Source organism: Poecilia mexicana, unplaced genomic scaffold (genome assembly GCF_051168715.1).
Source record: "Poecilia mexicana isolate PSO_F unplaced genomic scaffold, ASM5116871v1 scaffold_9, whole genome shotgun sequence".
NCBI classification, from domain to species: domain Eukaryota; kingdom Metazoa; phylum Chordata; class Actinopteri; order Cyprinodontiformes; family Poeciliidae; genus Poecilia; species Poecilia mexicana.
Window position 1 is genome coordinate 15,596,764 of NW_028263378.1, and position 24,422 is coordinate 15,621,185.

Consider the following 24,422-nt stretch of genomic DNA (forward strand, 5'->3'; position numbering starts at 1 on the left):
AAACTCAGTTTGAGATTTATGATAATGAGATGATGATGATGATGATGATGATGATGATGATGATGATGATGATTATTATTATTATTATTATTATTATTATTATTATAGAAAATACTAATGCAGTATTTTAGGCATCGGATTCATGATTTGTGAAATACATTGTGAAAATAGCTGATAAATAAGATTCTTTTGAAAAGCAGGGGTGGACTCTCTTGCCCAGGGCCCCACTATACAGCAACATCCGCCACTGAGAAGAATTCCTTTCGCTGATGCGTCTTATTTCTCCAGTTTATTTTAGGTTCTACGCTGTGGGTGGGGCTCCAAACCTGACCAATCAGCAGCGGTTTTATAGAACACGCTTGTGATTCTGGCCAATCGGATATGGTCTAACACAGGAACTCGGTACTACAGAAGGAGCAGCAGCGTTTTGTCAGCTGCGTCAACTACATAAGAAGATAACAACAGCTTAATTTTGGGCTGTTAATAAGCAGCGGCAAACTTTAACATGGCTGAAGCGAGGACTTTATTTTTATGGCACAAAGTTGACAAACTTTAACAACAGGACTCAAAACGCGTTTTCCGTAGCCGTCTATGACGAGCCTCATGAAAGCAAGAGCCTTATTGTCCTAGCTTGCTGGTGTTGGCTAACGTTAGTTAGCTATTTATTTGTTGAGTTGCCGACATGGCTACCAGAGAGACATGTCAGCGGCAAACTTACCGGCGGCCGGCTGCCAGCATAAAGCAGGAGCAAGATGACGACTCGGATGTGGAGGAGACTCACATGGGTTTACGGAGGGCGGACGGGCTGGAGTCCCAGATCATCCACAGTGGACACTTCATGGTGTCGTCGCCGCATATCGAGCACCCCCCGAAGAAGGGTTACGACTTCGACACTGTCAACAAACAGACCTGTCAGACCTATCATTTTGGCAAGACGAGCACGTCGCACCTCTCCATAGATGCCTCTTTGACTAAGCTTTTTGAGTGCATGACCCTTGCATATAGGTAAGTTTCAATTTGTCTGCCTGCTGTGTTTATGGTACATGCATTTTCATTTTAGCCCCTGGTGTTGCCAAGCTCATGTTCAGCTTTCCTCTCCAGTTAGCTGCAGTCACGAGTCTTCCCTCCTCTTAACTTCCTGTTACATCAGTCTTTAACTTGCACTAAATCATTTTTCCTTTTGTATTAGTGGGGAAAAACAAATAAACCTGTCCTGCCTTGCCTAACTCTGCCATAACCTGAAGTGAGCTTTGTAGATGGTGAAAGAAGTGAGTTACCCAGTTATCAGTGCCAAACTATGGAAACTGCAACAAAGGAAGCATTATCAGCAAAATAACACTGATCTGCAAATAGAAAATGGCCCAATTTAAACATGTAGCATACTCTGACATCTGACTTTATCAGGTTGTGCATTGGCAGCTTGTTACTACATCTTCTGAAGCTGGACTAATTTTATAGTATTTTTTCAGATGGTTTACCAAGTCTAACTCTTATAACATGTTATAACATGCAATTTATGTTAGGAGAACCTTTAAATTCCCCATGTTGGGACACTTAATTCCTGGAGAAAGTGGTTTGAGGAAAATCAACCAAAAAGAACAGCTTTTATCCTTTGTTACAAAAGTAGACAGCCGGTTTATTCTTCAAGGACAGACTGATGCGAAAGCAACACAGGTGAGCACAATTGCTCTATTTTGTGTGATGCATTGGAGTGATGATAATCGCATTGTAAATCAAAGTTATTAAACTTCCACCATCCTTTGCAAGTCCACCTCTGAATATCAGCTGCCTCATTAATCAGACGCGTTTTCCGTAGCCGTCTATGACGAGCAAATGGGTAGCCAAACTGGAATTGGCTGAATAAAACACATGCTGCCTATTGCAGTTTTAAAACTATCTTAGCTGCATAGGAGACACGGATGATGACCACTTAGTTTTTACATCTTGAAATATTTCCAAACAGTAGAGTTTGAATTTCTTGTGCAGACACGAGTTGGTGGGTCGGTCTATCAGTCAAAACTTTCTCACAGGACAGCAGAAGAGGACAGTGGTGGATTTTTAGACCTTTGCCAATGTAGATAAGATCGATAGATAAGATTGGCTTCACACGTCAGCATCGGCAAATCACTAATCTCTTAAAATTAAGGAAATTGGCACCAAAAGAATTGGCTGGCTGATAAATCAGTAGACTCATAGCTGTTACTGTTTGCTTCATACATCCTGAGAAAACATACTCTGACACTTTTTTCTTTAGTCTTATTAAATGTAATTTAAGCTACAGGATTGGAACGAGGGAAGTTGTATTAAAGTTGAAAGATTGAATCCCAGTTATTCACTTCCAAGGAAATAAATTCTTATAGAGTGAGCTGTAAGCTAATCGGCAAAAAGGATAGCCAAAGCTCTGTTGACATTTCTATAACATCAGACACATTAAATTATGTAATTAACATTATTACTAACAGACATCAGGCTAACAGATCAATCTGATCCACACATTTGTGGAGTTAATTTAACTTGAAAGTCTTTTTGAACTCATCCAAATAAAGTAGGACCTTATAAAACTCAGCGTTTCATAAAAAGAGATTCCAACCCATAATGGCTGCTGGCGGACCGCTTGCTCTTTTAATAGGTAACACACTGTGCTTTGTGTGTGTGTGTGAGTGACTACTCCACATATTGTGTTCATTGCATGAGTCAATTTATAATGCGGTGACGTCAGATGGTTGGATCAGCTCCAAAAGCGATAACAATAAACGACAGTGATAAAATTTCTGTTAAAACAGAGCAACTTAAAAAACACTCTCAGAATTCAAAACATGGAAAAAAAATCTTCCTAACAACAAAAACTATTTGAGAGGATGAGGATGTTGGAAACGGTAAGGAAACAGAAGAGAAATATAAGAAAAACTTTTCATAAACACAAACTTATTTAAAAAAAACAACAGCTAAATACACAAACATAAATACAAAATGGAAATAAGGATACTGATTCAGTCTAATGCTTGTTAAATGGGCAAATAACTAAAATGGAAACAAAATATGAAAACGTAGATGAAAATGTACATGCTAATGTTGCTTAAAATAATAAAATATAAGCAGATCATACTTGCTAAAAATGTTAATGACTAAAACAAAAAAAATCAAAATCAATTTTAAGCAATACTTTCACATTATTCTGTCTACAACAGTAAAGATAGAAATAAAACAATAAAGATATAAAGGGCAAAGTTCAGCCAAAAGCCAGACTGAATTGATTTTTAGTTCAAGTTTAAAAGTACCTAAACTCTTAGCTGCCTTCGCGTCTACCAGAAAGCCAAGTGAGGAAAATTATGATGAACAGATTATTTAAGTACGCCGGTTATGTAGTGGGAACGTTCATATAACCATAATAATAATCAATATTATTATTTTCTCACGAGTTAAAGAAAATGTTTTGTTATAAATAAAAACAATAAGAGCATGTTTACATGTTTGAAATACTTTTGTAAACACCCCAGTAGAATCTCATAAAAGTTGTCGTTTGTATTTTAGTAGCAAAATACTGTCGTTCTTATAGCCAATGAACAAGATTAAGTGTTTTAGCTGCATTCCCAGCATTGGAAATAAAAATTTAGCTGCTGATTATGTTCGCAGGTAGTAAGATAAAAAAAACCCCGTAAGGCTCACATTACCCATGGTTCTCTATTTACAGTCGCAGCCAGCTGCTCAGAGGATTCCCTCCGACTTCACTCTAAATTAGCCTCACTGGAACAACTATTAATAGAGCGGTTACTGTTTAGTTGTTGTTACCAGTAAGCTAGATATTATGAGCAACATTTTCTCACAGCAACAGCGCCATTAAATTGACAAACTCTGCTCTCCTCTCTCCGTCAGTGTGTCCATGTCCACTGTTCTTCTGCTGTTACAAAACAGTGACATGAGGTTTGCTTGTTCAGCAAATTCTTTAGGAAAATCTGAAGAAGAAAAAAAAAGGTTGAAAGGAAGGACAGATGGATAATAAAAACGTGGGGAAACACAGAACAGGAAGAATGAAAACAAATCAATCTTTGGAAGATGATTAAAAACACTCGCTACTGCTGTTTAAATAATACATTTGACCTTGTTCTACTTCTCAGAGCTTAAGACTCTGAGTTGTTCAAGTTTCAGTCTTTTTGTTGCTTAATGTCCTCTGGTAATGAGCAGTCTGTCCACAGCCTGTAATTTTAGCGTTTCTCACTTATCTCGGATTTAGTAACCACATCGGTGTAGCTGGTGAGCTTAGATACAGTCTCTGTTTCTCAGGGTGCAGCTGAACTTGTCTGTCTGTGTTATCAGGTACACACCACCCATTCATTATTTGCTGTTGTGATAAAATAAAAGTGTAATTCATTTAGACAGGAGTTAGGTTTCAGATTAAAATTTGTTAGGAAACCGTGCATATTCTTTCTACCACTTCATAATTATGCTTTACTCTGTGTTTTGGTCATATAAAGTAAATAAAAATGCCCAAAATATATATTTGTAGTTTGTGATCCAGGGATCAGTAATATTCCTCGCAACTCCTACATTTTGTGTCTGTTTGTGCTGTTGGTTTGATGAAAATAGATCACTTTAGTGACTGGTCCACTGTTGATCTTTTTTTTTTGTTTTCAGCGGTAAGTTGGTGTCTCCTAAATGGAAGAACTTTAAAGGTCTAAAGCTGCTGTGGAGAGACAAGATCCGGCTGAACAACGCCATATGGAGAGCCTGGTACATGCAGTGTAAGAGTTCCACCTTCCAGTCTAACTGCACTTAATTAAAAAGCATTTCTTAACCTATGTCTATATTTCAGATTTTTTTTTCCCATTTTGAATTGAGAGTGAATTGTTTTGTTGTCTTCCCTCAGATGTGGAAAAAAGGGGGAATCCCGTTTGTCACTTTGTAACCCCGCTAGATGGAAATATAGATTTGGACGTCCATCGCCCTGCAGAGGTAGGGACGGAGTATTCTGTGCAACTCTGTGTTTGTTGCCGACTTTTAACTTCCTGTTTGTCTCCTTTCTTCAACAGGCTATTGCTTCAGATGGGAAAAACTGGAAAAGAAGAATTGAAATTGTTATAAGAGAATATCACAAATGGAGAACATACTTCAAAAAAAGGGTATGGTTGTTTTATAATGTGATGCAGTGCTTCAATAATTAATTACATTTTGTAGATATTTCAATCTCTTTCTTTTGTTTGGTATTAAAATATTATCCAATGTTGCTTCCGCTGTCCTGCAGCTACAGAAACACAAAGATGATGACCTTTCCAGCTTACTTAAGGTATGGAAATGATGGCAATTCATAATTTATAATTTCATGATTCAAACACTCTGGAAACATATTGAATTTGGTTAGAGTGTATAATTTGTTAAGCCTTAATAAGTATGACAAAAATCTTGAGTTTCCAAATTTTATATTTTATGCTGTTATCTAAAAGCTGTATATTACAAATTTTGAACAACCAAGCAAATTTTATTTGAATAGCACCTTTCAGCAACAAAGCATTTCAAAGTGCTTTACATCATAAAAACACAAAATTACAAAGTCATAGAACACACAGTCACCAGCATTACATTTTGCACATCAGATTATTGATTAACGTTTCATGATTAGGTTTCAAAGGCAGCTCTAAACAGCTGAGTTTTTAGTCTACATTTAAAGGTGTTTGAAAACACTTGCTGAAAAAAATCTTACATATTTGAGTGTTTGTAGTAAAAGACACCGAAAAGAAGTTCTGTTTTGAAATGGGATTTTTGTTTGTTTACTCTCTGAAATCACATGGCATTTAATATTTTTCTTTTGAACATTAAGTTTCTGCTGTTGTTTCAAGCTCTGTGTTTGTACTCTGTGCTCAGATGTGAATGCACAGCTTGAGTGCTCATTTCCTGTGCATAGATGAATGTGATCTTGATTATTTATGCATAAGAAGTGCAACCAGTCTGATCTAGACATGGGCCAGTTTGAGGTTTTTACTGAGTGAAGATACAGTTTATACAGGGACACACAGATGGTGAATTACCAGCTGTTGCAGTGTCCTGCATTCACAGTATTAATACAGAAATTTAAAGCAAGATTGATTGGCATGATTGTAGCATAACGACCTTCATTGAAATCTAAAAAGCAATAATTAATTGTGACTCCTGCTAAAATGATGTTATGTATTGATTTACTGCGGTAATGTTAGCTTGAGCTAACATTATTTTTGACCAATCAAGGATTAAATTGTACTTTAGTCAAAAATAGTGACATGAAGTGTAAATTAAAAACATTGAATTTGCCATTTTAAAATTACCCTGTTAATTTGGTGAATTTTAAGTAAGCAATTATTTTCTATAATATTTTATTTACTGCAGTCTGCTGCTTAATAGACAGTACCGCCCCAGCCACTAAACGTAACTAGATTAAAAAGAAAAAGATAGATTATTAGTCATTTCTTCTTTTTATAAATGAGAGAGTTGTTGGAGTGAGTGTTGAAACTGTTAAGGGAGCAGCAAAACAGAACAACTCTCCTCCAAACAGCCTGAACAAATTAATGAAAACGTTAAAAAGACTAAACAATGTGATGGAAATTTGAGTGGTTTTCAAATATTGCTTTTTTAAAAAGTTTTGTATGACTTCACACAAGTAACTGGCCTACTTTCCTCCCCAACTTCATCATTTTTGACTGGAGGAGTCAGGCAGTTGGACCAATTTGACGTCATTTACCCAGAATGCATTGCAGTGTGAACAACATGGCGATAGTATTTTATTAAAATTTATAAAAACTAAATGACCTACAGTATTGTTACGGTATTGTTTTTGCATCTAGGATAAATATTTCCCAAATAAATTCTATTGTAGCAAATAATCGTGGCTCCCTTTAAACAGCGTCGCCTTGATAGCCTTGTAAAATTATTACACTCACTACTGTGTGCAGCAATAAATATTTCCAGACACAATCGTTAAACATCGATTGAAGATGGCCTTAGACACATTTTCTCGTCTTAATATCAGTAATATTTTCTATATTATTCATTTAAAAAGTTAAATATTTCATATCCTCGGGCAGCAAAAGTCCTAAACTCCTATAGACTCATTATGTACTGATACCCCTCAGAGTTCTTCTTAAAGTACTGCAGTATTTACATTTGTTGGTGTTGTTTATCACGCTGACTTTAAAACACTTGACCTGACTTAATGTTTTTGAACTGCAGGACCAGCGTGTCGGTAAATTTGAGCTGTTTTGAGGCCATAACATCTGAAGACCTTCACATAGCCTCACATCAGTAACTGGCTCATGCCTGATCTGATCACTTCCTGGTGATAAACACTTAAATAGCTTACAGTTTTGCACAGGAAATGCTAGTTTAAGATTGATGCATGCGTTGAGATTATTCCACTCCTTGATGGCTGTGCTCCATGCTGCATGCTTGTGTGACATTAACTGGCTTGGTGGTTGCATTTTGAATATTCAAAGGTGCCAGAGGAGCAGTTATCGCTGTTTGGGGAAGTCTTTCCAGACATACTCCGTACTTCCTTTTATCAGGATGAAGAGGCTGCCGTGCGTCGAATGAGTCGCAGGCATATGGAAACGCCTGCGCCCATGGAGATGGACACCCTCTTTGACATGGACATTCTGATGTCCGAGTTCTCAGACACGTTGTTTTCCACACTGACCTCACACCAGCCTTTGGGCTTGCCCAATCCAAGGGAAATTGGTGAGAATTTGGATATTGCTTACATTTAGGTCTGTGGATCCATTTTTCCAGAATGTATATTTCAAATCCCACTTTCCTTCCCCCCTCTCCAACCTCCTCTTCCTCCAACGCCGGCAGCTCATGCAGGGAATGCAGACATGATCCAACCTGGACTTATCCCCTTACAGCCCAACCTGGACTTCATGGACTCCTTCGATCCACTGCAAGGTTGCGGTACAGTTCCATCCTCCGCAGCAGCACCTCTAAACTAATAGAGCACAAAGGACAGGGCACAAGCGTACACATGTTCTAGTAACACTGCAGTAGTAGTCAGCTTAGCCTAACATAAAGCCTAGTGTGGTTTTACTAACCTCCAGCTAACATAGAGCCTCTTGTTCCAGACTTATTTCACAGCCTCCGTCAGCCTGTCCTTCCCTCTGTTTCCCCCACTGCAACATCTGTCACCCCTCAACCCAGCAGCAGCTCCCAGTCTCAGGTAAACATCAACCCAAGGCTCCTTTTCTAATTCGCCCCAAAACAACAAGTTTTTTGCTTTGGAAATTTTTCCTAACTGGAATTTATGGTCATTTTCTTTCTTTCGTGTAGCTACACATAAAATTAGTTTAACAGAATAACATTACTAAACTTGGTTTACCACATGTTTTACACATGACTGGTTAAACTGATCAACAATCAGGTAGTTCAAGATGTCAACACTCATTGAAAATGTGTATGAATTTATTTCAGATATCTGAGGTTGGGATAAAATTATATTTCACTCTTTTCACACCTTAGTTCTAGTAGTAGCTCGTATTGTCCTCACATAAATGGTCTGTCTCTTTCTTTATTCACCATTAATTTGTCTGTATTTAGGTGTCGACTCAATGAGATGGGGGGGGGAATTATACCAGGTTTTAAAAACATTACTGAAAGATAATGCAGCTCCACTGAACCAGTATTTTGCAGAATCGCCTTTCTATGCAAACGTATTGCAAGCGTCATTAAAAAACTGAAGACTTTGTCCATTTTTCTTTGCAAAATATAGCTGAACTTGAGTCCGATTGAATGGGGAAAAGTCTGTGATGACACTTTGATGTTTTGTTAGGTCTGGACTTTGACTGGGACTTACTTTGAACTACACCTTTCCATCATAACTTCAGCTTTATAATCAATCTATAATATTGTTTTTCTGTATTTACCTGTTGGCTCTAACCAGTTGTCCTACACTCCTCTGTGATATTTTGAAATGCTGGTATACTTTTTAAAAACCAACATGTTTGTTTTTTTTTATTAGTAATAATAATTTTCTCAAGCCTTCTCAGCCTGACCTCTGCAGTAAACTGGTTTTGCTGGATTTTATTCAGGAGTATTAGTAAACTTTTTTTTGTTTGTTCATTTTTAAAACTTTTTGAAAATCATGCATCATTTTTCGCTTATTTCATCACAGTCCACTACATTTTGTCAGTTTATCTTTAAATCCTCACTAAACATAGTGGAGTTTGTGAGTTGTTACGTAACAAAGTATGAATACTTTTGTAGCTCACTGACTGTAGCAGCTCATATTTTCCAATCTACATTGGTTTGTCTGATTCCAGTCCTCAAGATCTACTATCCTGCAATATTTAGATGGGTATCTGCTCCAGCACAGCTGAATCAAATGAATGTCTTATCAGGCCTCTGCAGAGCTGAATGGTTCAGGTGTGCAGCAGCAGCAGAGAGAGATCTGATGGTAGCTCTCGAGGAATGAAGCTGAGCAACCCTGAACCACATTGATCCCGTCTGAATGTCAAAAAGATGTTTTCATGAGAATAATTTCAGCTTGATCTTTTTCTCACACAGCATTTTTTTTTGTTCAAAGTCAGATCTAATTGAGATCTGTTTGAAATCGACCAAATTCTGCCCTTAATATATATTTTACACATTTATGTTCGAAGATATTTTCTGTTTTATAATTTGCTGCGTAGGGAGTTTAAAATTAACATGATTAACTCCTTTAGCTGCTTCAGATTAATTTAAACTCTTACTGATTGTCCCTCAGATGCTCTTCTATATGATTTTGCATTGATGCATTTTAAGAGTTGCATAAAAGAAGAAAAACTAAACTTTAGTCATGTGTACCACCAGAGGACAGAAAGTTTCCGGCTAACATTAACTTTAAAGGATCTTGGTCAAATTTTTAAGGATATTGTGCCTAAAGGAAGATCTAAATCTGTTTCCTTCTGTTGTCTTTGCCAGGCCCCGTTAATGTCGACTTTGCAGCTTTCACCCAACCAGATTACGCCTGCATGCTCGCTGTCCATCCACAGCCAGACCAGTCCGACAGGTGGCGGCGGGGGAGGAGGAGGAGCCTACGTACAGACCTACATGCCTGTGTTCGCCGGGCAGGTGGTCTCCAGCAGTCAGTCCGCAGCTCCTCTCAACCCTCTGGTACCCTGCCTCCCGGGTCAGAACTTACCCTCCGCACCAGCCATGATTTCCTCACCTTTAAACAGCGACTCAGTGCTGGATGAAACTGTAGCCCCCTCTGTCACAACGCACACAGCGCCCTCCCCCGTCACCCCGAGCAACACAGCCAGCACCGTCAGCCACGTCTCGGAACCTCCATCCCAACTCCAGCTCCTCGCGCCGCTACCTGCCACGCCCATCCAGAATCCTCGGGCCTTTGCTCTGCCTCGCCCCTTCCAGTCCAACAGCTCCGGCAAAGTCCGTCCTGTGCCGAGGATCGCGCCGGCAAACGCACTCCCTTCTTCCCAGTTCATCCTCCCAGGTCTGTGGTCCACCAGCAAATTCCTGCATGATGATGCTGTGATTTCTTATCAAAGAGTGGAAATGTGTCACTTTACACGGCGTTACAAAAAAATGTTTTTTTAGGGAAGTTGTCTTTGTTTTTTCAACTGAATTAGGACTATTTTGCACCGCTGAATTCACAAATGACATCCATTTTTCTCAGTCAGCTCAGGTTTTTATTCTGATTTGATTTAGAGAAATCAGATCTTCTGGCCAAATTGGTGACATTTTAGTGACATCATCAGTTTGTTTTTGTTAAAATTTCTCATCCAAAAAAGATTTTAGGAGGGAAAAAATGTTTTCTGACATAGTGTATTAATTAAATGTTACCAACATGGATTTCTGTAAGTTGTAAAATAAACACTGATAAGGGTAAATGCATGCAAATTGAACATTAGGTCTTCATTGTGCAAAATTCTCCATGTCTTTTCTGTCCTGATGAAGTCTCTTCTCCTGATCGTCACTCATTGATTCCAGATTATCAGGAAACTGATCTATATGTGAGAACACGTCATGCATTTTGATGCTCATGTTGCATCCATGGTTCAGAAAGTTGACCTGATTGAGCAAAACCAATGTGATTGTTGGGTTCAGCGCATCAAAATTACCCTAAAACAGTTGAAAAACCCTCAGACTCAGACTGTTGACCATTTTTGTTTCTTTATTTTATTTGTCAAAATCCATCCTCATACTTCATCTATTATTTATTTTCTCCTGAATATGAATGCACACATGTCCTTTTAGCCCCTTTTCCAGGTCATGCTAATGCTGTGATTGTTACATCTCCACCCTCCACCGGCGTGGTTATCCCCCCTTCCCACCTTGGAGCGGTAAGGTTTTACTTTGTTGTACCAGATCAAATACAAAATAACACAGTGACAATATTTAGATTTTCTGGTTATGAAAAGAATAACGCTTTACTAAGTAAACATCCATGTTGGTCATTTTGGGTTCAAGTCTCATTTAAGCTGTATTTTCCATGTCAGAGCCCTGGGTTTCAGGTTCTGCCTCACAACCAGAAGTCGCAGCAACCTGCCGTCCCTGAAGACAAGTCTTGCTTCAGGAAAAACCAGAAAGAGTCCTCAAGTGTCGGTGAGATTTCAAAGAAACCTTCTTTGAGAGTCTAAACTCCCTGTGGAAGAAGGTTTTCCAGTTGGAAGAGAACAAAATACAACTTTTTGGCTTGCATGTAAAAAACAAACACACCATCTCTAAAGTGAGACATGGTGGTGAAAGGGTCATGCCTTTTCAAAGCAGGCACGGGAAAGCTAGTCAGAGTTGCTGGTGTGATGAGAGACTATTTTGGAAGAAAACCCAGTAGAGGCAGCAGAAGAGTTGAGGCTGAGGTCTTTCTTCAGAGATGAACCCAAAATTCTTGATGCTGTATCCGTAACAGAAAGTGTTTCTGCACATATTCACTCAGGTGGGCGCAGATTTGTAAGAAGATTTTAAAATCTATTCATTTTCCCTTCAACAGTGCACTACTTTGGATCAAAAATCCCAGTAAACACATCGTTTGTCGTAGTAACATTCAAAAAGATGAAAAGCTTCACAGAGGATGAAAACGTTTGCAAATTGCTTCATTCTAAATAGCCAGTGTTTCTCTTTGCAGGTCTTAGTCAGACCGGATCCAGTCAAGGGTCACCTTGTGGTTTGGATCAGGTTCCCAGTCCTCAATCTATAATCGGCGGCAGCAGCAAACCTCTGGTAAAGAGTGAGCACAATCAGGTTTGTATCTGTGTTTGGGTTTTATCGCAGAAGAAAAATGAATAATCCATAGTTTCTGTTTGTCCCTTTAACCCACGCTGTTATCTCTAATAACTTGCATAACAGAGCCGTCACATATCTGCTGAACAAAAGAGACGATCAAATATCAATAATGGCTTTAAGACACTCGGCAACCTTGTTCCTACTCTGAAGTCACAATCGAACGTAAGTCTGGAATCTTCTCAAAACAAACAAAAAAAACAACCTCTGTAGCCGATTATTAACGTGCCTCCTAATGATCACCTGCCGCCGTGTTTCTTCACTGCTTGCCTCTAGATTACAAATGCAGTCACTCTACAGAAGACAGTGGAGCACATTGGGAAGCTCCAGCAGGAGCGGCAGCAGCTGCAGGACGAGGTCAAGAGGCTACGAGAGGAAATAGAGGAGCTCAATGCTTCCATTAGGTCTGTCAGAATTACACATTCGCTGACATTTTGTGATGATTTAACTCTTAAAAATAATAGTTATTAGTGATATGCTGAGTTGGTGGGAGAATTTGGGTTAAACTATGCAAATTTAAAACAAGGTATTGCATTTACAACTGCGAGCATCTGATTAGCCTCTCAAAAGCTCAAATATTACCTGAACTATGACCCACAGTGACTCTTTGAAGATACTTGGACGATACGCGATACAACATTTATTCTCCCATTGGGATGAGAAAAGCTCTTAATTCTTTGTTTTTGTCTTTTCTGTTTACATTTCCACACAACATCTCAAAAGAAAGTGTATCGTTTTGAAAAAGTTTTGTTTTTCTATTATTAACTAAAAAAAAGTCTTGGAATTAAGCACTTCATCCACAATTAACAAAAGAGCTCATAATGTCATTGATATAAACTTTAAGTTGAGGTTATTTGGGTGTTTTCTGTCGTCAGTGAGCTCAGAAAGTGGACCCACAAACCAAAACATTTATTGGATAACACTGCCAAAAAATGGCCAAAAATATGGAAATTCAGCCAGGGTATGTAAACTTATGACCACAGCTGTAAATAGAAACCTTCAGGCTGGAGTCATGGAAGAAGTTCATCATTTGTGCTTCTGAGCAGAGAAGTTATCAGCTTGAAAACCTCCACATAGACTCTAGTTTCCCTTTAATGACCTTTTGCATCTCTGGTGCTTGGACTGTCTTAATTCAAACGCATTACAAGCATTCAAAACACTAAACTCGAACAACAATGTTCACTCTTCTTCACTGAAGTCATGCTTGACAAACGAACTCCCTGCGTCTCTCCCACAGCTTGTGTCAGGAACAGCTGCCTGCGACGGGCGTACCGATGAGGAAAAGCCGCTCTGATCTCATGCAGGACAAGTTCAATGAATATGTGAAGAACCGCACTCTGCAGAACTGGAAGTTCTGGGTTGTATCCTTCAGAAGAAAACATGCCCAACTTTTTAATACTTGAAGGAGTATTGTGTTTTTACCGATGTGGAAATTGTTCCAAACCTATTTTATGAACGAAGACGCAGACAGAAGGACCTGTTCCAGCGGGTTCGAGCAGAAAGCTCACCTCTGCTGCGCTTCATTACAAATGGAAAATCGGATGCTGTGGGTACATAAGATTATTTCAGTAAAGAATGTCATGAATGTTGTGTGGGAGCTGGTGAGACATGATGTTCTTGCACTGAGTCATTTCGTAAGTGACTCAGTTTGTCCCTCATGGGTAATTCTGTGGCCACAGTAGATCTTCACAGTGAAACATCTTCTGAAAAGCAGATTGCAGGGACAGATAGTGAGTCGGGGTATTTGCAGTGTTCCCAGTTGCATCATACATTTTTGCATAGGAAATGTGCAACATTATTTTAGAGCTTTCTGAACAGACTGGGTTTTTTTTTTTTTTTTGGTTTTTTTTTTGGTTTTCTGAATGACCCATCAGGGAGTCAGCATAATGTCAAACTTTAGGCATCTCAGATCGGCTGGACCATCAGGTCAATAGGTCTCTGCTCTTTTCTTTTTTTTTTTTTTTAAAGATTCCCTTCTTTGTTTTGTTTTGTCTGACTTCACTTTAGATGCCATTTTACGCCCATCCAAAGTCTTTTCATTCGCCTCCATTTCAAGAAATTTGCCTTGGACAGAGGATTTACACTCCGCAGGCGTATTGCACTCCTAATAAAGACAGTGTACATAGATTAATAAACACATTATTAAAGATTCATTTACAACACATTGGAAATTAATGTGTTGTGTAGAGGCTCTTTCCTCCAGCCTCTACACATATTATTGTAGAACTACTTATCCAGATAGTTTTCTTCTGGACACGCTCATCTCGGCGTCTGCTGATTCAGGAAGGAATGAAAGCTTTCATGTCCGAATGCAGAACACGAACGGGATCTGTTAAAACACCGGCCACTAGGGGAGCTGTTGTACCCATAATCTGACCTGCTGTCTTAATCTCAGCTAAAATCTGAGCTTTTGATTTTGCGGTTAAGATATCCAAACAACATTCAGTGCCATACATTTTAAAATGGACTCAGTTGCCTCTCTGTAAAATGTCATCATAGTATCTGAACAAAAACCAAATATCCTGAGTCTGATCAGAGCACAAACGCTGTTCACCAGTGTTTACCCCCAAAGGCATTACCACACCAGATCTTACACACACCCAATGCACAGCTGTGGGTCTTTCCAGTAGCTTTTGACAATTTTGCAACATATTCATTTGTCTGAAAGCTAATACAGTCATTAGAATAAATAAAAAAGTGAACTGATTCAGGGTTGATTCATGCTGCTTAATGAAATCAGATATTATGCAGTAAAACCCCTTTGTCTCTACCTTGTCGCCTCCAGTGAAGCGTCACACCTATTTATTCTTTCATAAACTCATCAGTGAAGCCTTTTTCTGATAAATCATGATGAATCTATTATTGGAATAATCAAATTAGCAATCGATTAATCGTTAACTGGAATATAAAGACTGAAAAAGAACAAAAGTCAGAGCAGTAATTAAGCCAAAACTGTGCAAAAATATATACATTTTGCATTTAATATATAAAAACCCACTTTCTCTGTGCATATGTTCTACCCAGAAAACGTCATGTGGCATAGTTTTCATCCATTTCAAAATCTGAAAAGAAAAATCTCACATGAAGCTCCTTTTGCCAACAGATCAGTATTTGTGTTCAGTGAAGCAGAAAAAGCTGCTGAGCTTTAACATGTTGATATTGGAAGTATTTTTAACTGGATTAAACTGGTAGTAAAATATTTATTATTTAAAGAATGAATTTAGTTATCTACTGATTTGCATTTTCTTAATATATACAGTATTGTATAAAAAGCCTTCATGTCTTTTAAATGACAAACCTGCAGAATGTGCCAAATGTTTTTGTCCGAGTCATCGATTAATAGTCTTGACTGGATCTGGCATTGTGTCGTTTTTTTGGCACCATAAAGAAGTTTTGATTTAACTCTGTGGTTCGTTAAAGGCCCTCTAATGACGAACAGTACGTCCAGTGACGTTGTGTTGTGGTTTCTAATGTTTCTCAGGTTGAACCAGCATTGCTCAAGATGGTGGAAAAATACCTGAACCAAGTTCAACTTTCACTTTGTGTGGTATACATTAGTAATCAGTTGGAGAGAGACCAAAATCAGCCAATTTTCTCCTAATTATTTATAACTGATGATCTGCAAAGCAAAATACTTAAAAATTTAATAGATTACTTTTTTATGTTCATCATTAAATGCATCAAACTAAGACATTCCGGTTTGGACTGTAAAGTATCAACAACAACATGAACTTTGATACAGTTTGTTTGTTTGACGCAATAATTAAATGGATGCACGAGGTTTCCCCCAGAAAACCTGCTACGCCCGGTGGTTGGGGCACTCGGCAGTCATTCATCCAGCGAGCCGTTGTGTTTTTGAGTTAAAAAATGTTTAAGGTTGACAGGAAATTTGAAGATTGGAAGATTGGAATATTAATATCTGAACACCAACTATAAAGTCTTTTTAAAAATGCAGGCATTTAAAAAAAAAACTTAAATAAATGAGCAATGCTAAGCCTGGTGGGGCACAAGTAAAGCCTGGTGGCCTACCAGGCTTATAATACTCTGGGGGGAAACTCTGGATGCATAAATAAGGCACATATTGTAATTTCTCTATTTTTTTGTCTGATTAAACACTGCTGCCTCTACCAAAGAACCTGCAGCTCTTTTCTGTTTTACAGGGTTAGAAAATAAAACATTGAAAACCAAATATTCCTATCGAAAGGGAAAAGCCACATTGATGCATCTTTAGTTTCAGGTTTTTCATCGTTTAGTGAAGGGGAAACATTTCTCATTAGTGTTTCATTCCCTCGATTCTGCTGGACCAAGACATCTGGATAGGTGTTTATTTTCCATTCGCTCCTCAGTATTTTATGTTTCATTCTTTCTGATACCGACATACAAACGGGCACTTTTGGAAAAGACTGAAAAGCTAAAATAAAAATGTGAGAGTTGCGGATGTTTTGTTGGACGTTATGCGTTGCGTTGTATGTTTGGTGTTGAATGATGCTGAATTTATCCTTGACTAGTGTGCCTCAGTTCAGCATCATCATCAAACCACTGTTTGAGTCGTTCAGTGGAATGGTTTCAACGACGAGCAGAGAAGAGCTCTGTCACACCACGCTGCAGTGGCTCGACAATCACTGCTCCCTTCCTGTCCTCAGACCCAGTAAGTAAAACATCACCTGTTTACATTATGATTAGGTAATACTTCATCGGTTATGGATCATCTGTAGTAAAATTCTGATACCTCTTGAACGTTCTCCACATTTTGTCACATTTTAGCCTCAAACTCTGATGTTTTTTTATTGGGATTTTATATTGACTGACACAAAGTAGCACATCACTGTGCAGAAACTATGCATAGTTCAGTTTTTTGTTTTGTTGGGTTGCTTCTACAAATATAAACCTGAATGTTTTTGAGCATATGGAAGCTAATCAGCTATAGCTACATCACGTGATGGGTAACCTAGACAAGACGAACATTGATCAGGGAAGTAGCAAAGAGGTTCATGAAGGCTCTGGAGGATGGATTTCCTCAGCAGGAAGTGGGAAGCTGGACAGAGGTTCAACTTCCAGCAGGTCGACAACCCTAAACATACAGCCAGAGTTGCTTTAGAATGATGCAGAACGAAGCACATTCATGTTTTAGAGTGGGCTAGTCAAAGTTCAGAGAGAGATCTCATTGAGAATCTTTGCCACGCCTCCTAAAAATGTACATCTACAGTAGCTCCATCCAGTCAATTTTGCAGGTTGGGCAAACATTTTCTGTCACATAAGTCCCCAATGAAATGCTTTTTACTTTGTTTTGGTTGTAATGTGAGAAAATGTAGAACATTTAGGTGGGCGTGACTACTTTTCTCTAGGCCATTGTAAATTATCTGCTACGATAAGAAGCTTTAATACTCAAAATGGGTTTCCTTGTAGATCGGGTCAGACATGTTAAATGGTTTTTGCTTCACAACAAAGCCTGACATTATAAATTAAGAATTGTAACACGAGGACTATTAAAGGTTTCTGTCCCTCAGATTCACATTTTATGTTGCAACCTAATTAGCTTCTTAGTAGTTATTTTTATGTTGATGTATTCTTGTTTGGTTTTGTTTTTTTTAGTGCCTTCTCAGATGTGTTGATTATTGCATAGAGATTTTGTTAAGCAAAATAAATGCAGATCAGCACTTGTCAGATTTTACATTACAGGTTGTGGAGTTTAGTGTGGAAAGCTTTAAATATCCCACTATGTGTCATCAGCCGCATGAACTGGGTCAATAAATTTCAGCAAACTCATGACGATTGATTTTTATTTTTTATTTTTTTAGTCCTAAAGCGGTCTTTATTTTCAGTAGCTGAAAAGTGTGTTCACTTCGAACACTTCCTGATGCGTGTCTTCAAGAGATAAGCATTGGAAACTTTTATTGGCTTAGAGTGGCTCTAAGTTTTACTTTCTAAATCATTTTTGTGGTATTGCATTGCATCTATGTTGAGCGGCAGTGTTTTTGCTTTGATTAGTCATTTTAAACATACAGTGTTGGTGTATTAAAGTAAAAAACATAAAAACCTCTGTGGGTGCATAGAGTCCTGTGGCTGTATCGGTCCTCTCTGGGGAAACACTCAGTACTTCTGCTCATGTTCTGCAGTCACATTTCTTGCAGCCCACAGATTCAACATGCAACCCGTTTGCTTTTCTCATTAATCCTGTCTTCAGCTGAAGAAGGAAGGTGTTTTCAGAAACCAAAAAGAAAATGTCTCGGCGAAGTTTTCCTCACGTCTGTGAGGCATTTTGCTCTACCGCATCAGATTATAGATTATTATGGATTATTAGAAGTTTGTTTTCTGTCTGAATTCTTTCTGAGGAAATGCATCAGTTGGGGTTAAATAACTTTTTGCCAGCTGAAGAACAATCACTCGCGCAGCAATGATCCTGATGAACTTAATAAACTAGAGTATGAATGAATGTTTTCTGTACATCTTATATGAATTGTTTAAAGTGCCAGATTGTTCTAACAAAATGTTCTGCTGTGCGGTAAAGATGAGGAGGATGTATTAAGTTAACGATGATTAATGTTAGAGCACTGATTTCAGGTTTTGTTTTAAAAAAAAAAAAAAAACTTTTTTTTTTTCTTCTTCTTCTTTTCCCCTCTCAGTGGTGCTGAGTACACTCCGTCAGCTGTGCACTACCACGTCCATCCTGACCGATCCCTCCCTGCTTCCTGCTGAAGCCCTTGAGGCTGCCTCTAGCAAAGACGTGTAGCCGACCTCTCAGGAGTGGACGCAACCCAAAAGCCATTTGAACATTTTTCAGCATCAAAACCGTTTTCCTGCGACATCCAGGAAGCTCGCCGTGTCTTCCAAACACTCGCAAGTTCCCAGACGAATCGGTGAAACAAGAACTGTAACATGGGACGGGATTACTGTTACTCCGAACGTAACAGCTTTACATTTGGTCTGCTGCATAATGCAGCAGACTGCCTGATGCAGTAGATGCCACCTTCACCTGCAGAGAAGTGTTTAGATAATCTCCGCACAAGTGATTGCAGAGATTATCTAAACACTTCATTGGAAACTGGTACTTGTATTTTCATTTTACATCATAGAGAGTTGTTTTCTGATGCAAAGACGCATATTAAGAAAGGGAAACGGTGAATGAATTTGCGCCAGGAGGAAACTGTGATTTTTTTTATTTCCCCCCCCCCCCCAGAGAAAACTGGTGTTCGTTTATTTTGCAGCCAATCATCAATTCATGTTGGGCTGCAGAGATTTGAGTTTTCCATCGCTCGTTGACTCAGGTGAATATCACGCTGCCAGTGATGTCTTCTGCTCGTTTGACAGTAGGCATGGGCCGGTATCATAATCTGTAAAAAATATTATGGTTTCATCTTATCACCAAACACAAACTCACCATCTTTATTCACAATGTGCAAAACAGGACAGCATCAGGTCTCCATACAGCTGCTATATCAATGCATTAATTACAACAAGATAACATTTTCACTCACTGCTGATTTGGAGTTAGAAAAATATAGAATGAACACCAATTTTGATCAGTTTTCCACATATTCTGTTTATTTTATGTACCTTAACAGTTATATAAGTTATATCTTTTTGTGAGCAGAAATGCCTCCAAAGAGCTAAATGAGGGGAAATTACAGCAAGCCTATTTTTATTTTTTGTTTGTTTTTTATAAGCAAGCTGACCTGCAGTGTGCAGCAGCGAGTGGAAACAGGACAGCTCTGCACTCATCCTGCTTGTTAATAAAATAACTTTAAGTCGTAGGAAATGTACATTTTAGCACTGCTTTTTTGAAGCTGTAACTTTCTGAAACATCGGTACCGGTCCCATGTCTGTCTCTTATTTTCTCCGTCCATTCTGAGCTTCTTCTATTTCGGGCACACGGCGTGTTTCTTCTGGGTTTGAGTTTCAAAACACAGCGGTCATGGAGCCATACCTACAGCCCTCATAGGGAGCGAAACCGACAGTCCGGCACAGTACAGATTATGTGTACAGATTATATTTACATGCAGTATTCCTCTGCTGAGTCTTTTCTTGATGCTGGTGTTCACTCAGGGCCGCTCTTCTGCAGAAGGTTTTTGCCTCTTTTTCTGAACAAATCAAGACCTTCATCATTTTCTACAGACATCTGCATTATGGGGCTGATTTCTTTGTTTTAAGCTTTTTACCTTTATTTATAACAGATCCAACAAAAGCCATATCAAGGAGGAGAGCGAGTCATCCGTAAGGTGCATCAAAGAGATTTGTCTGATTCACAGATTGAGAGTAAAACTCCAGACAGACGTATCTGACCTCCATCAGCCTTAAGGTCAAAGTGTCCTTACCTGTGGTCCCTGCAGCCTCATGTCTCTTTGCTTTTATTTGTTCCTCTTCACTCCTCAGGCAGATCTTGTTTTGTTTTGGGGGGTTTATTTCTGCAGAACATTGACGTTTACAGAAGCAAAAAAAAGCACCATCTGTGTTTGTTTGAATGTTCATGTTGATAGTGTAAAGCCTTTTAGTGGAGATTAAGAATCTCTAACGAGATTCAGCTTTTCGACAGGGTGATTAACCTGTGGAAATGTAAAAAGAAATAAAAAAGCAGAGAATGCAGTGATAAAGACTGCAACTATGCATCATGTGTAATGTACAGATCAAATATGAAAGGAGTTGGATTACGCAAGGGGAGCCTGTCGAGTCTTCCCTGACTGATTAGCTCACTGATCAAACCCCACATTTTGTTATTTATTGTCATGAGAACATTGCAGTCAGCGGATTTTCAGCAAAGAACCTTTAAGAAATACTTTTAAAGATGCTGTTTGCAGTGGTTCGACCAGAGACTTGGTGAGACGCTGTGCCTTTAAGCTCATTTGCAATCCTATGTTAAAAACTGTGCACATGGGAACTTTAAGTGATTACTTGTGAACTAAAATTGTTTACTGTGTCTTCAGATTATTCATCGCTCATCTGAATGCAGTAGCACAAAATCTCCTGTTTGCAACAAGTGTCTCCTTCAAACTCTGGTGCGTGTGTGTGTGTGTGTGTGTGTGTGTGTGTGCGTGTGTGTGTGTGTGTGTGTGTGTGTGTGTGTGTGTGTGAGTGATCTTCAGTTGTTTTAACCTTATTCTGACAGAAAGGCAGGTTTCCAGGTTCATTTGTCCTTTTCTTGTACAGTATGTCACTGCAGAAGGAATCTGTATATTAGTTCCTCCTGTTTCTGTGATGTTTTGTTTAAGAAATATTTTATGCGTTATATGAGAAGTGTTCAAGTTCACCAGGGTTGACATGCGCAACTCGTTGTAAAAATCCCTTTGCATCACAATAAATACAAGTAAAAATCAACTTCTGGCTTTTATTTTCAATAAATAGCATTTGTTTTTAAATAAATATTAATTGTTTAGTGCATTAGAATCCTAAAAAAAAAACAGCAACACACATCTTCATTCAAAAGCAAAAGGCAACAGGCCTTAAAACTTCATCAGAGAGTCGACTTGCTAGATCTTTCTTCTAGCACAAGCTCCAGAAAACACTTGGCAAACTCAAAAGCTTTGGGGCTGTCTTCAAATACAGGGAGGCTGCAGTTCTGAGGGGTCGTGGAGTTACTCAGTAGCTCCTCCACGTTTTTAATGAACTGGGCGGCGGTCATCAGCCTTTCCCTCTCCTCGGGGATCCACTTTGAGAGCTCCTGCAGGTAGCAGAGGACGGTGGAGAGGTTGTGGGCCGAAAGCGGCTGCTGCTTCAGCCCTACGTGCTCCGTGACGTCCACGGACGAGCAGTTAACGTCGGAAAGCGATTTATCCTGCGGGACACGGAGAGTCAAGAGAGCATTTAGATATTACAGCCTGTGTGTTTCAGAGTCAAAATCAATCATGCCACACTGCACTGTTGCAATAATTCAAGCAAAAAAAGAGCCGCAACTGAGTACAAAAGTCATTTATAGTTCATGGACATTACATTATCTGCTCATATATTTTCTCGCCGGTTTTATGTAATATTTTGATAGTTTTTCATCAGATGTAATCTAGATTAGCAGAAATAATGTCCGAATTGAATCTTCAGTTTCACTTTACGAATTACTTAAAGAAATTAAGCTTTTTAATTATTTTCTTAATTTATTGAGATGCGCCTAAATAATCTGAAGTAATTTTTACTATCTTGAGTCATATGACTGAAAAAAACATCGCTGTTTCTTCTCTGTATTTCTGCCGATTATCAGAAAAAAATAAAATATATAGGTATTATATTACAATTATTTTTATTGTAATGATTTAAATTCATTATTTTTAATTGTTTTGTCTTTTTAAAATTAACAGCACACACAGCATATACATGTACATAAAAAAAGACCAATGTATTTGAAAATGTGTCCCTTGAAAAATGTGCCTCCAATTCCCGCGAACGCACCATAAAATGGTCAAATGATCATTTTTGATCAATAGTCAGAGACTGTACACCAGACGTACAAATCTCCATATGAATCTGGAGGCTGCATTAATAATAGCGGCTGTAACATCCTCACCAGTTGGTCCCGAGCGATTCGGATCTCGTCCAGCGCCAAGCTGATGGTTGCGTCTCTGCTCCCAGCAGGGCTGCACGGTGCTTGCGTAAAGAGCACGCACAGCGGGATAAGGACTGAAAGCAACAAAAACAGCACACAGGAGACATCAATGAACCTGAACATGCAGAGGGGGAGAGAGAGAGAGCTGCAGCCGGAACGGCAGACATGCGGAGTTTCACAACTTTACCCGCGTCTGATCGACGACTGTGAAGCTGCTTGGTTTAGATCAAATAACATAAACATTCAGACTTACCGGTCTTGTGAGAAATTCTGTTCCCCTGTGAAAATCTGTTCCCCCTGTGTCGGGAGCGCGCATCGCAGCCAGAGAAGTGGATTCGGCGGATCTGACCATTTTCACGGCGCTTCTGATCGATTTCTCGGTAAAAACTACTCATATAATCATGTCAGTGTTGTAACTTTCAGTTTAATCGGCAGCTATCAAAATAAAAATACATACGTAAATAAACGAGGTCTGGTGTGGAGGTCTTTTTACGCTGTTTTGTGTTATTTTAAACGTGAAGAGAATCGATCTTTTTTTTCAGCTTTTGTCTCGTAAGCCTAACAAATAAAAGTCAGTCAACAAACACAGGTTCCCAACACGAAGTGTGCATTTATAATTTTTCATTTCTGATAAAGGAGGAGGGAAGCTGGCTGATAGCAGGGCACAAAAATAAAGACTTCCTGAAAAGATCAGAGTGTAAACTTTTTGGCCAGTCACGTTCTAATGATAAATAAGGAAAATAAGGAAATGTCTAGTATGCTATCACACATAATAATTTTTGAGAATTTGGAAACAGTTACTTTTTATTTCCCAAAGTTATGGGGGAGAAGAGGAGAGAATGGATATTTCACCAGCCTGATAAAATCTGTTCCCCCAACTTAAAATGGAAACAAATTAATTTACCCACAAAGTCTTTTACTGTCTTCATTCCCTCATCATCAACAATAAATCCTGTGATTTTCATAACATTTGCTCTATTTTTGACAAAATTAGGATGGGGGAACAAAATATCTTAACCGCCTGATAAAATCTGTTCCCCCTACTTAAAATGGAAACAAATTAATTTATCCACAAAGTCTTTTACTGTCTTCATTCCCTCATCATCAACAACAAATCCTGTGATTTTCATAACATTTGCTCTATTTTTGACAAAGTTAGGATGGGGGAACAAAATATCTTAACCGCCTGATAAAATCTGTTCCCCCTACTTAAAATGGAAACAAATTAATTTACCTGCAAGTCTTTTGCTGTGTTGATTCCACTCATTATCAACAATAAATCCTGCAAGTTTGAAAACATTTGCTCTATTTTTGACAAAGTTAGGATGGGGGAACAAAATATTTTAAGCACCTGATAAAATCTGTTCCCCCCCTTAAAATGGAAACAAATTAATTCACCAGCAAGTCTTTTACTGTGTTGATTCCACTCATCATCAACAACAAATCCTGTGATTTTCATAACATTTGCTCTATTTTTGCCAAAGTTAGGATGGGGGAACAAAATATCTTAACCGCCTGATAAAATCTGTTCCCCCCCCTTAAAATGGAAACAAATTAATTCACCAGCAAGTCTTTTACTGTGTTGATTCCACTCATCATCAACAACAAATCCTGTGATTTTCATAACATTTGCTCTATTTTTGACAAAGTTAGGATGGGGGAACAA

General features: G+C 38.6%; 1 protein-coding gene across 4 annotated transcripts; it reads left to right on the forward strand.

Annotated features, from left to right (window-relative positions):
- Nucleotides 1-382: 382 nt before the first annotated feature.
- On the forward strand, nucleotides 383-21,540 carry mlxip (MLX interacting protein). 4 transcript variants are annotated; one of them, XM_015004844.2, is made up of 18 exons: nucleotides 383-1,005; nucleotides 4,633-4,739; nucleotides 4,865-4,950; nucleotides 5,028-5,117; nucleotides 5,240-5,281; nucleotides 7,458-7,698; nucleotides 7,816-7,911; nucleotides 8,079-8,173; nucleotides 9,913-10,120; nucleotides 10,220-10,444; nucleotides 11,209-11,294; nucleotides 11,451-11,556; nucleotides 12,077-12,192; nucleotides 12,298-12,396; nucleotides 12,508-12,635; nucleotides 13,469-13,592; nucleotides 16,750-16,879; nucleotides 18,855-21,540. In XM_015004844.2, the coding sequence occupies exons 1-18, from the start codon at nucleotides 683-685 to the stop codon at nucleotides 18,959-18,961; spliced, it is 2,409 nt and encodes an 802-aa protein (XP_014860330.2). In that variant the 5' UTR covers nucleotides 383-682; the 3' UTR covers nucleotides 18,962-21,540. The 4 variants fall into 4 exon arrangements, with proteins under 4 accessions (XP_014860330.2, XP_014860327.2, XP_014860328.2 ...); XM_015004841.2 differs by having other exon boundaries at nucleotides 9,913-10,444; XM_015004842.2 differs by having other exon boundaries at nucleotides 7,816-7,905; nucleotides 9,913-10,444.
- The last annotated feature ends 2,882 nt before the right edge of the window (nucleotides 21,541-24,422 follow it).